The sequence below is a fragment of the Ixodes scapularis genome, unplaced genomic scaffold (genome assembly GCF_016920785.2).
Source record: "Ixodes scapularis isolate PalLabHiFi unplaced genomic scaffold, ASM1692078v2 PGA_scaffold10__122_contigs__length_95168666, whole genome shotgun sequence".
NCBI classification, from domain to species: Eukaryota; Metazoa; Arthropoda; class Arachnida; order Ixodida; family Ixodidae; genus Ixodes; species Ixodes scapularis.
Genome location: NW_024609836.1, coordinates 25,013,395 through 25,024,995, shown reverse-complemented (window position 1 = coordinate 25,024,995; position 11,601 = coordinate 25,013,395). Strand labels below are relative to the sequence as shown.

The window sequence follows — 11,601 nt, the reverse complement described above, 5'->3', positions numbered from 1 at the left end:
TGTGTACTTCCTATTCAAGGGCTACAGTTTTTTATTTGATCTCTAACATCATCTAAAACAAAAACTCGCTTCTGTAATATGCTTTCTTTTTTGATCTCGCGAACAAAACATTAAAAAAAGTGGTCTTACAAAAAAACATGCACACATGCAGACACTGCAAAAATACCTCCTTCTTAATTTCATATTCTCCACACCAGAATTTTTTCCTTCTTTGTCTCTCTTTTGTAATGAACCTTTAGGGTCGAAGGTGTTTCAAAATAAAAAAAGACTATACCTTATCGTTGATTAAATTTTTCAATCAATTATTTCCTACGTGTTCATGATTTATCCACTCGTTTTTTTATAACTTTTTTTCTTATTTTTAATATCTAAAAAAAAAGTCTAAACTATGTGTTTTTTAAAACTATATCTTGCTATGCCCATTCTCGCGGAAAGTACACCCTCATTCGATACTTAATGCTATACCGGTACGAAAACACTTCAAAAATCCTTTATGAAAATAAATAAATATACACCAATGTGTGAACTTTGTATTCTTCCCGCTTACGATTACAGAAACTCTAAAGTAAGTTAATGGTGACTTCAACTATGTAACCTACTAAAATAAAATATTTTGGGTCAAGATAGCGGAGCAGGCATTTTCCTTTCTCCCCAAAAGTTCTGACGAATGACCAAACCTATTAGCCGGATAACAAATATAACAGCGAATAAAGCAATAGTCGAGTAATCACAACAAAGTGATCTATTGGCCCAGCCCTAATTTACATACATGCTTGGATTATGTTTTTCTAGAGCTGGTGAAGGACTTAGGCGTTCCGATTTGGTTGACGCCTGCGCCGACGCTTGGAATCAGAATATTCGACACTTTGGGATGCTGAACATTCGGAATATCAACGATTATCAAGCGGCCTCAAAAGGCAGCATGCAGCAACTGAAGGTCAGTAAAATTCGCTGTGAATTAATGTTCATTATATGTTTATTTTCCGTGAAACAACGCGTACATTTTGTGTTTACATATATTAGCGCTCGACAAATAAACGGGTAGATTACACTTGTAACGAAATATTCATTTGCTTAGTGTATACATGATATTTTACAATATTCAGATTTCTAGTAATTAGAATAAATAATTTAGTAATTATTAAACGTTTGCATCTGGCGACGAGGCACCACTCACAGAATTCTGATGTCGATTGCCCACAGTCTTGTCCGACCATTTTGGCTGTACACCACGTGAACGTGATCGTTTAGTTGAACTATATCTCATTCTAGGCTTGCCCATTCTCGCCCACGCTTGTCCGTTCCAACGCAACTCTCGATCTCGGCCGTTACCTCCCCCTCTCCCTTCTCCCTTGCTTTGCTCTTTGGAAGACACTGGTGGTAGCTTGCGGCTGGCTTCGCAAGGAATTTGATTAACATGGGATTTCTCCCTCCGCAATTCAATAAGTGTCTCGTGAAATACTTATTATAAACGATGGGTATATACATGTTTACACAGATGGTGCCAACATGTCAACTTTTGTTGACTGCATTGCATATTTGAAAGGCTTCTTGAAAGTTGAATGACTGAGGTCGATTGCCAGGATTTTTACAGCGAAATTTTATGCGCTATGAATCACCATCGAATACATTATCCACTACGAAATGCGGAAGGTGTTTCTGTTTGTTTACTCAGAGACAGTGATTGTTCCAATTCGCTCTCTTAAAGACACTAAAAGTATGCCTGTAGAACAAATGCAGTGTAAACTAGACACTGCCTAACATGATGGTCAGTTTACTAGTCTTATGTAGTAACGCGTTACTAGTAACGCGTTACTGTAAGTTTGATACTTTTTTGGTAACTTGTAACTGTAACGAGTTTCTTTTTTAAAAATGTAACTTGTAACTGTAGTTCTATTACTATTTTCTGAGGTAACGATGAAAGTAACGACGTTACTCTTGTCATTACTTTCCAGTGTTTTATGAATAATATATCAGTAAGCGAGTGCAATTTAGCCATTCCTTGCACTTTCCAAATTGCCTATTCCGACATTTCGAGTGTCAAGTTGGCCTTGCACAAAGTTGTGAATACGTCCTTTCTCGCGAGTCACGACCCTAATATAACCACGTGTAGATTTCATGAAAAAATATCTAGTTATCTTTACGCACGCGCTTGCACTTTGTGACTGAACACTTACATCTTAGTCTCTTGAAGCACTATCTATGTTGTGGTTTTTCGTTTTTCTGTGCAAACGCTTCCCTTGCAAGTATCGACTTAATGAACCATTGTGTGATCTGAGAATTCGGCATTCTTTTATTAGACATATACAATAGAACATCCGCCACTTTGTGATAATAGGCGCGTGTAACTGAGCATTTGCAGAACTTGTGGTCCTGCCCATGTCTAGAGCCAAATAATCGCATTGATTTTCAAACGTTTTTTTTTTTTAAGACAGATTCTATTTCACCCGGCTTTCCTGCTAGAAGAGAACCCTGCACTTTTTATAGAGGACAGCTCTTAGGCGCCCGTTTCCGGCTTGACCGGCGTCGCCGTCGGCGTCGCCGTAGACGCGACCGCGCTGTGCATCATGGGAAATGTCGGATAATGAAACGCGCGTGACTCGTGACGTCACACGTGACGTCACCAGTGACGTTACGAGTGCCGCACATAGCATTATGGGACATTTCCCATAATGCAACGCGCGGGGAGGAGGAGGACGACGAGGGGAGGAGAGGAGGCCGGGGAGAAGGAGGGGGAAGGAAGGAGGAGGAGGAAAAGGGTGAGGGGAGGCGGAGGTGGACAAAGGACGCGGGAGGAGGAAGGAGGAGGAGGGTTGGAGGGAGGATGGTGAAGAAGAGAATGGAGGAGAGGAGCTGGAGGGATCAGGGGGAGGAGGGGAGGACGAGGAGGGAGGAGGGCAGGAGGGGTAGCAGGGAGGATGAGAAGGAGGGAGGAGTGGTATAACGTACCCTCAGTGCCCGTCCCTCCTCCTCCTCCTCAAAAGCTGCACTCTAATTCGGTGTTGTAAACGCCTTTCATTTTTTTAGCCGAGTACTATACTTCTTTACTAGAACAGGCGATTTATACCAACTTGAGCCTCAAGAATAGAACGTTTGTAAAACATCTTCTGAAATATATCGATTGATAAATTATCGTGGCGCAGATGAACGCGTAGCCCATGTCATTAACCCTCGCAATCATCCTAATCCCAGTTTGCTACCTTCAGCTTTCCTGCCGGCATGCGTTTGCATCCCGGAAGGCTCTGAAAATTGCACGTGGTCCCCCGGCCTCGGCGCGCCGGTGTCCTCTCCGATCGCATGCGTTGGCTCTCATGGAGGACGCTTGCGTAGCTCGCCAGGGAAAAACAATTTCGAATGACTTTTTATGTTATGGTGCCCGAAATATCCCACGCTACGGGCGACACTGAACTATAATGCTCCCCGCGATGGTTGGGCTCCGACGGAGGTGACGGACTTTTGTGTGTACTATTTCACGGCTGCGTCTTATGTGTCACGAGGAGATTGTCGCAGACTGCTGCGAGTTCGTCACCGACGATCTTGTCTTCGCCCCCTGGTGCTGGTCGCAACGGGGCCGAAGTCAAAAGAACCATCTTCCAGCATCTATTGATGACAGTCACTATCACCGCTGCTGCAATCAGCTTGTGTACGACACGTCAAAACAAGAAGACTCCGACGAAGCGAGCGATGCCGACGTCGCCGTCTCTAAAGGCTCTGTTATACTCCGACGTAACGCGTGCGCGCGTGCGAGCGCGTCACAGCGACGTCACGTCGGACACGTTTGCAAGTCCGGCTTCAGGGCGCTGCCATCTTGCTTGGCTGGGGTGCACTCGGACGAGTCATAATCCAATTACGAAGCCTTGCTAAGGCGTCGTAATCGGATTTTGGCCGCGCCGAAGAGCGCACCCCACTGAAGAAGATGGCGGCGCCCTGAGACCGGACTTGCAAACGTGTATACTCCGGCGTCGTGGCGTAACCGACGCGACCGGCGGCGTTCGACGCAGCCTGACCACCTCGACGCCAAAATGGAGCATGCCGTATTCCGCCACGGCTGCGCCGGCGACGCTGGACCAGGATGCATCACGCGCTGGCTCCCGGCAGCCCTCGAGCGGAAAGCCCGGCGAATACGAGCAATAGGAGACGACGGGAGCACTTCGTGTGGCGCCATGTTCGAAGAATCCGACTCGGTCGTGGAGAACCTCATCGAGGGAGTTCGTCTTCACCCATGTGTCTACGACACGAGGAAGCTCGAATGCCGCGACACGGCCAGGAAAGACAATGCTTGGGAGGCCATCCGGGAGCTGTGCGGTCTCCCCACAGGTAAGCTATTTCGTTGCTCCGCACATCGCGTCTGTGCTTATCGCAGTGCTGTGTTCCGCTGCTGCAGCAGACGCGATCATGTTTTGTAATTTGCTTGAAAAGTGAAACTTTATATAAAAACCCTTCACTGACCTTTCGTGGTGAACGTAGCGGTCGTGGTCGGATAAAAAGAGAGAGCGGATACGCAACGGAGTTTCTTATGGGCTAGGGATAATCAGTCGTGGTAGTTGAGGGGTGAGGGAGCGCGAGCAGCGGCTTTGCGCGATCCACTTGTACTTATATAGATTGTAAAAAAAAAAAAAAAGAATGCAATGTGCTCCGGAGAAATGGTGTATAGGCTCCTTGCACTGACGTCACATCGCACACTTTTGAACACCAAGGAAAAGGAGGAGAGGGAAACTGCTTTTGTAAGAATTTTGAGTGACAGGTTAATCTTCTCTAATCTTCTGGGGGGAGAATAGCGACGCCTGTACAAATCCGGGAGGCAGAAAGGAGGATCCTGATAAGAGGGGAGCTCCTTCTTTCCCTTTTCTCTGGAGGGCATCGGAAATGACGTCATGTGCAAGGAGCCTATAGATGAAAAGAAGCGTGCGCGTAAGAGGCGGCTGGTGAACGGCGAGCGGGCCCGGCTTGGACGTGCGCCAACCGTGCTTTCGCACCTTAGTGGAGCTTTTACATATTGCCCAAAACCAGAGAATTGGTTTTTATTTTCAGTTTGAGGCTGCCAAAAACTGTGGAAGAGGTTGCGTGACCGCTTCACGCGTGAAACCAGGGCCCTGGAACTCACGAAGCGAAGCGGCAGCGGATTCGTCGCCAGGCACACCTGGGAATTCATGCAGGCCATGGAATTTTATAAAAACTGTGGCCGTCCTGAAAAGTGAGTTTTTGAACCATTGTCGAGCGTGGTATGAGGAATTTAAGCGTTGAAACAGACTCGTGTCGTAGATTGAGTTACACATTTTGGTCACAATCCTGTTCTCGGGAATTATAGATACAGGCCTGACGAGAGTTGCGGAACCGTCAGTGAAATCGGAAAAACGTACTAGAATGCCGCTTTATTTCTTTCGATCGAACACTGGGGGCATAGCAGCAGTAGCGAACGTCCGACACCAATGACCTCTTGGATGGAATAGTGGATGGAATTCTTTAATCACGTTGGACGCAGCCGCGTCTGTGTACAACGCGGCTGAGACAGGCAGGCTTTGCATTGAGCGAGCCCTCCGCACTGCTGAGAGTTTTGTTCGAGTGTGTAAAGAAGATAAATAAAAGAAACGGTCCGCCTTCATTGCCTTCTTCATATGTTCACCGGTATCGCCACACATAACCAACATAGCGAACAAAACAAGGGTGAAAATACTTCCCATGGCTTCAAGCAAGCTTGGCACGCTGTGCAGAATAATGCGTAGCATTGTGCGTTAATCGTTGAACACGTTTAATGCTGGTTAGTATTTATCCCCGATTAATTGGTCAGAAGTCAACCTTCCTGGTAATTTACACATGTGCAACCGCGTATCTCCCAATTGAGGGATATGTCGGATGTTCTGCAGAAATACTTCACTTGTACTTTAAAATGCAGACAGACCACCGTCATGAAAATGCCTATGTGCCCTCACACACAAAATGAAAATGTTCCCTCACACACAAAAACAAACAAATAAAATGGCGTCGATAGGCGCAATATTTTTGTTTATTGTGCTTGCTTTATTTAGGACGGTACAGCGTAGCTCTAATTTTACAGTGATTCAGAAATAAAGCTTATACCAGTAAAAAAGCAGTGAGTGCACAGGCAAGCTGGTGGATGTTGATCATAATGTAGAAAAACCCGAGACTGCTGTAAAAGCAGGGAAACGGTGTCGAAGAAGAAAGACAGGGTAAGAGAACGTCTTATACCAGTGTCAGACGGCGTTCTAAAGATCCTTTTCACTAAGCTCCTGTATAAAATCGGCAAACCAGCGCACGCCGTAGGGTACGGGCGCACTCAACATCGTGAGCAGATTGGCCGATTTTATAAAGGAGCTTAGTTTAAAAGGACCTACAGAACGCCGTCTGACACGGGGATTACTAACCTGATAAACATATTAAGACATTTTATATTCCTTTCGAAATATCAAATATATGTGAAGCATTTTGCTCATGTGATAATGGTTTTGCTTGCTAAGTGGATTATGTTTCTGTTCCTGTAGAACGGCGTGCAACCTGGACACAAGACCACTAGTAATGGACGCCGACGGGGATGTCGCGGCAGAAGACCTTTTTCATTTGATCCAGAGTGGCGCACCGTCGCCTTCTGAGGACAACTGCATTGATTTGGAGCAGATGGAACAACGGGCCAATCACAGCTAAAAAATTATGGTGATGAGCCCGCTCTGCGTGCAACGACGGGGGTGTCGTCAGGCGCACCGAAAAAGCGTAAAAAAAGTGGCGAATTTGATCAGCAGCTGCTCTACCAGCTGGACAAGAAAATGACGGAAAATGAGGCTTTTGGCATGTCCATTGGCATGAGCCTGGACAGGTTGTTTAGGCCTGACGCAGCAAAGTGCAAGGCACGAATAATGGACATCATTGCAGAATATGACAACTAATTAGTTGACCAATGCTGCAATTACTTCCGTTACTGTATGTTTTTATAACGAAGCAAGAGGCTGCTGCTGTGTTTTTTTTTATGCTTCTACTTGCAGTGACGTGCTTAAACTCCAATAAAATAATTTTATGAACAAAGTATTTAAAAAAAAAAAAAGATCCGTGCGTAATACTTTTAGCGCCCGACACCTTGTGCCACACAAGTAGAAACACTACTATAAAAAGTAAAAACACGAGTCATTGACTTTTAATCCTACTAGACTTAATAAAATGTCTGCCTAAGCACAAAAACTTAGGTGGAAAGGCAACTTTTTGCCACAAATGTCCCAGAACAGTGAATAAAACAACACACAATCCGATGCGAAATAATTCTTTAAAAAAGCAACACAGATAGCACAGAGTGAAAGGCAAGGTAATTTTTTTATATATATAATAAGCTCTCGCAATCTCGTGATGTCTATCAAAGGTAATACAAATGATGAATTGCTTCTGCAGACTGACCCACAAACAGCACCGAAAGCCGGCAACATCTCACAGACATGTGTTTCAAATGGCTGGCATCGAAGCAATGGCTTGCGAAAATAATTGATTTTGGGTTACTGAACTTACAAGGAAACATGTTTATTGCCCGGATAGGCCCGGCATGTCTTAAAATAAATTCTCGTCGAAACAAGAAATATTAAAAAAAATATTGGCGCCCACTATTTACGTGGCGATGTGTAATTCTTGTTTTGAGGGCGATGGTAAAACTATACCGTATTACAATGATGATGATTAAGATAGTGCTCTATTTCCGACTCTGCTCCCTCGTCTCACGTCTTCCCGGAGGGCGGGGAAAAAAGAAACTCCGGAGTAATGGCGTATATAGAGTACACTCCTAATCATCATTGTAAGGGAATAGTTTCTGTAGAGATACAGAAAAAAAAATGCGTCTTGCGGCATACATATGTGGCAAAGAACATTTTTTTCAACGACTATTTATTTTGAGACATGCCTGTAGTATCCAGGCAGTAAAAAGTGTGTTTTATAAATTTATTGTTTTTTAAGGAAAGGAAGAACGTTACATAGAAGTCATGCAGTGCCTTCATTTTAGGCTAGAAGAGAAATGGCTGACATAGAATGTCTTTTACCATTTAACCACTGCAGCAGGAAAAAGGCATGCGAAAACAATAAACAAATCAGGTTCAAGAATGAACACTTCCAGCACAAAAAGTAAGGCTGACACAAGTAGCCAAGCAAAAAAATGTGGACGCGCACAAGCCGCTCTCAAATTGTTAACAAGACTGGCAGGTGCAGAATATAACACAATTTTACACTTGCCTGCTCTAGACTGCTCTATCTGGGCATATGCCCAGATAGAGCAGTCTAGAGCAGGCAAGTGGAAAATTGTGTTATATTCTGTTTGCGAAGAAAAGTGGTAACACAGGTTCACGTATTAGCTGCGCCTAATAACTTCCAGCTGCCATAGCAGAGAGCCTTCTGCAGACATGAAATAATCTGAGATCTCATCTCTCATGTCTATGGCTGCTTGAGCAGGGCGCTTGCCGGCCGCTGCAGTGCAAGTGCCAATTTGCGACACTGTCTGCCTCCACTGACCTTCCTGCACCGCCCGCCCCTGTGGCCTGTCACCATAATCATTGGGACAGTATGCGTTGTCAGCCAAGAGAAAGTTATGCAAACATACTGCTGCCTTTATCATGTCAGTGACAAGCTCGACGTCACCTTCGACAGTTCCAAGAAACAAACGCCAACTGGAGACTAAAATGCCAAAAGCGTTCTCGACACATCGGCGCGCCCTGGAAAGACGGTAATTGAAAACTTTTTTGTTGTCATCGAGACTCCTTCCAGGGTACGGGCGCATTAAGTACGTGCTTATTGGAAAAGCAGCGTCGATGAGTAAACAGACGGGCCACCTAGACACACCCGAGGGCAGCCCGAAAGTGTTGGCTTCAAAGTGACGTCTGATGGCACTTTCCCTGAAGAAAGAGCCATCTGACATGCGTCCCTGTGCCCCAACATCTACTAGAGTAAACCTGTAGTTGGCGTCTGCGACAGCGAGCAGGAGCAAGGAATTAAACCCTTTATAATTATAACAATCTGACCCACTGTTGTCTGGGCACTTAATAGAAAAGTGCTTCCCGTCAATGCTACCGATGGTATTCGGGAAATTCCACTTCGCACAAAACTCCTGCCGTATTCTTTCCCACTTCGACGTGGTAGGCTTTTCCAGTACCACAAGAGACAGACAGTCCCAGATGGCCTGTAAGGTTTCTCTCAGAATCCCAAAGACTGTCGAGGCGTGCATTCTGTAGCTCATGGCCAAATCCTGCATTGATCCTCGGGTAGCCAGGAATCTAGAAAAAATTTCATTCACGTATTAACCTCAACCTGACGTGCTTTTGCGATGCAGGATTTTGTGATAGAAGTGTGGTATGTTCTATAAAACTGTGTTGAAAACAGATTTGTTATTGTTATGAAGCCAGTAAAGCTGTAAAATATTTTTCTACCATGCTGTTGAATGTGAAGGTGATACATTAACAGCCGGAGCAGGGCTTGTGGGAGGACTTTTGGTATCCCCTCAGGTTTATTCGCAAGGGAATGAACAGTGATCAGTGTACAGTATTACAAAATATATATGTAAAGTATTGCAAACATAATAATTTTGTTAGAAAGACGAAAATATCCTATTTACCTCAACGTAACTGCGAACCTTTCTCCAGGGGAGATTGGCCTCCTGTGGGTTGGTGCGTGGAGGATTCGGTGATACACAAAACTCAACAGTCGATCAAATGATGCCTTGGTCATCCTGCATGAACTCAATGACACAGTGACCCAACATGAACTGGTGTTCCTCAGCAGAAGTTTTCAAAATATACACTTTGAAATAAAGCTCTAGGCATCATACCAGCCTAAGCACGTCATAATGGAGTTTCCGCCTATTGTTATGTTTTATATGGAAGCGACGGGAAGTTCCCAGGATCGCTGTTTGATTAAGCGTGGCAGCTTACACTGCTACTATAAACAACCCTAATATCTTTTTACAAGAAACAAACCTGCCCATTCTGCTAAATTTCAAAGTTGCAAGCTCGTGGCACTGGTGAAAGCACTCTTGTAAGCCACTCCACTACAACGAAACGGCTCTCGACACTGCCCCTTGAACACAATTGTTGGCTGCTGCCATTTAAGGTGGAGCAACCGATATCAGCCCGGATTTGCCAACGGAACGTCTAGCTTATGAAGCTTGACTTCATCAGCTATATGTTCCGTCTCGGCTTGCCCTCATGAGCTTTGAACGGAACGTCTAGCTTCATCAGCTAGAGCTAGACGTTCCGTTCCACCTTGCCTTCATCAGCTTTACAGAAATAATACTGCAAACAACGCGCAGTATTTTTCGCGTCGGGAAGCTCGCGCTCGCAAACAGTGCGCCGCAAGCTCGATAATTTTTTCATACTTTTATGACACCGAAATCGCCGTAAGTTCAATATCCCTTTTGAGCGTGCATTCAGTTACCTGAAATGCTTGAAGTGGTATTCGGGGTCCCTCTCTCGCAGCTCCTGGATGAGGCGGTGGTATTCCCCGCAGACTGTGCGCTTGTCAAAGATGTGCCGTATGTACACTGACCGCCTACGCTTGCGGCGCAGGCGGTGCACCAACAGTGCAAGCGCGAGTTTTCGTCGGGCAAGGTAGGTCCACGCCCTCGCTCGAGCTTGGCGCTCAAGAAGCGCGAGAATTCTCGTTTGCTATTCGAAATGAAAAGGAACCGGAAATGGCGCACTCTCGCAGGAAGCGCTCCCTCGTAGCCAGATTCTGCGCATGCGCCGCGCTGGCGACCCACCGACGCGCGCCGCGGGAGTCGACGGGGCCGCCGGAGTATACACGTTTGCAAGTCCGGCTTCAGGGCGCTGCCATCTTGCCGGTCTGGGGTGCGCTTGGACCAGTCATAATCCGATTACGAAGCCTTGCTAAGGCGTCGTAATCGGATTATGGCCGCTCCCGAGAGCGCACCCCATTGAGGAAGATGGCGGCGCCCTGAGACCGGACTTGCAAACGTGTATAGAGAGGTCGAATTTTTGACGCGCGCGGCGTGACTGACGTGACGTAGCCGACTTCGGCCAGCGTTCGCTTGCGCGCGCCTTCGCGTGCTTGAAACGTTGGATGTAAACGGAGAAGATAAAGCGCGAGGCGCCAAGATTGCAAACTCTGAAAGTGCGTGCATGGAGCCGGCCATGACTTTTTCATGAATAGAAATGAATTTCAGTTGCGTTTCTACTTTATATTGTCGTCTTGCTGAACTAGACCTTCCTGTCTTCGTACCTTTAAGGGGGACCCTACCCCAAAAAAGTGAACGTTAGAACCACTTGTCTGATTTAAATGGCATTAACAGGGCTTGTTTCTGTTAATGTTGAGAACATTTCTGCCAAATTTTGTTAACCTGGGTGAAGTACAAAAAATTGCAAATGTTCAAAGATGAAAGTGGGTTGTCTGCGTAGGAAAACTACCTTTTTGAAATCACTTATAAATTTTTCGTTTTCATGTGTTATATTGCTTTAGGACAGTTCAGTGCAGATAGCTATAGAACTATATTTCTATATTATACCATCTTTCATGACAAAAAAAGCCACATAAACACAAATACTGTTTTTTAGATTTCCATCCTTTGTCCGAAATTTTAGTTCTTGAGCATGAAAAATGACAAAAATAAAA

The 11,601-nt window shown here is 45.4% G+C and overlaps 1 protein-coding gene and 1 pseudogene across 1 annotated transcript; one reads left to right on the top strand and one right to left on the bottom strand.

The window, feature by feature from the left end:
* Positions 1–871: 871 nt before the first annotated feature.
* LOC121046741 lies at positions 872–6,899 on the top strand (annotated as a pseudogene).
* A 1,870-nt stretch (positions 6,900–8,769) lies between these two features.
* LOC121046742 lies at positions 8,770–10,586 on the bottom strand (the record flags this gene model as incomplete). The annotated part of the gene is made up of 4 exons (XM_040501309.1): positions 8,770–8,873; positions 9,004–9,251; positions 9,590–9,703; positions 10,408–10,586. Coding segments are annotated over 4 exons (645 nt in total), but the record flags the coding sequence as incomplete, so codon positions are not given.
* Between the last annotated feature and the right edge of the window lie 1,015 nt (positions 10,587–11,601).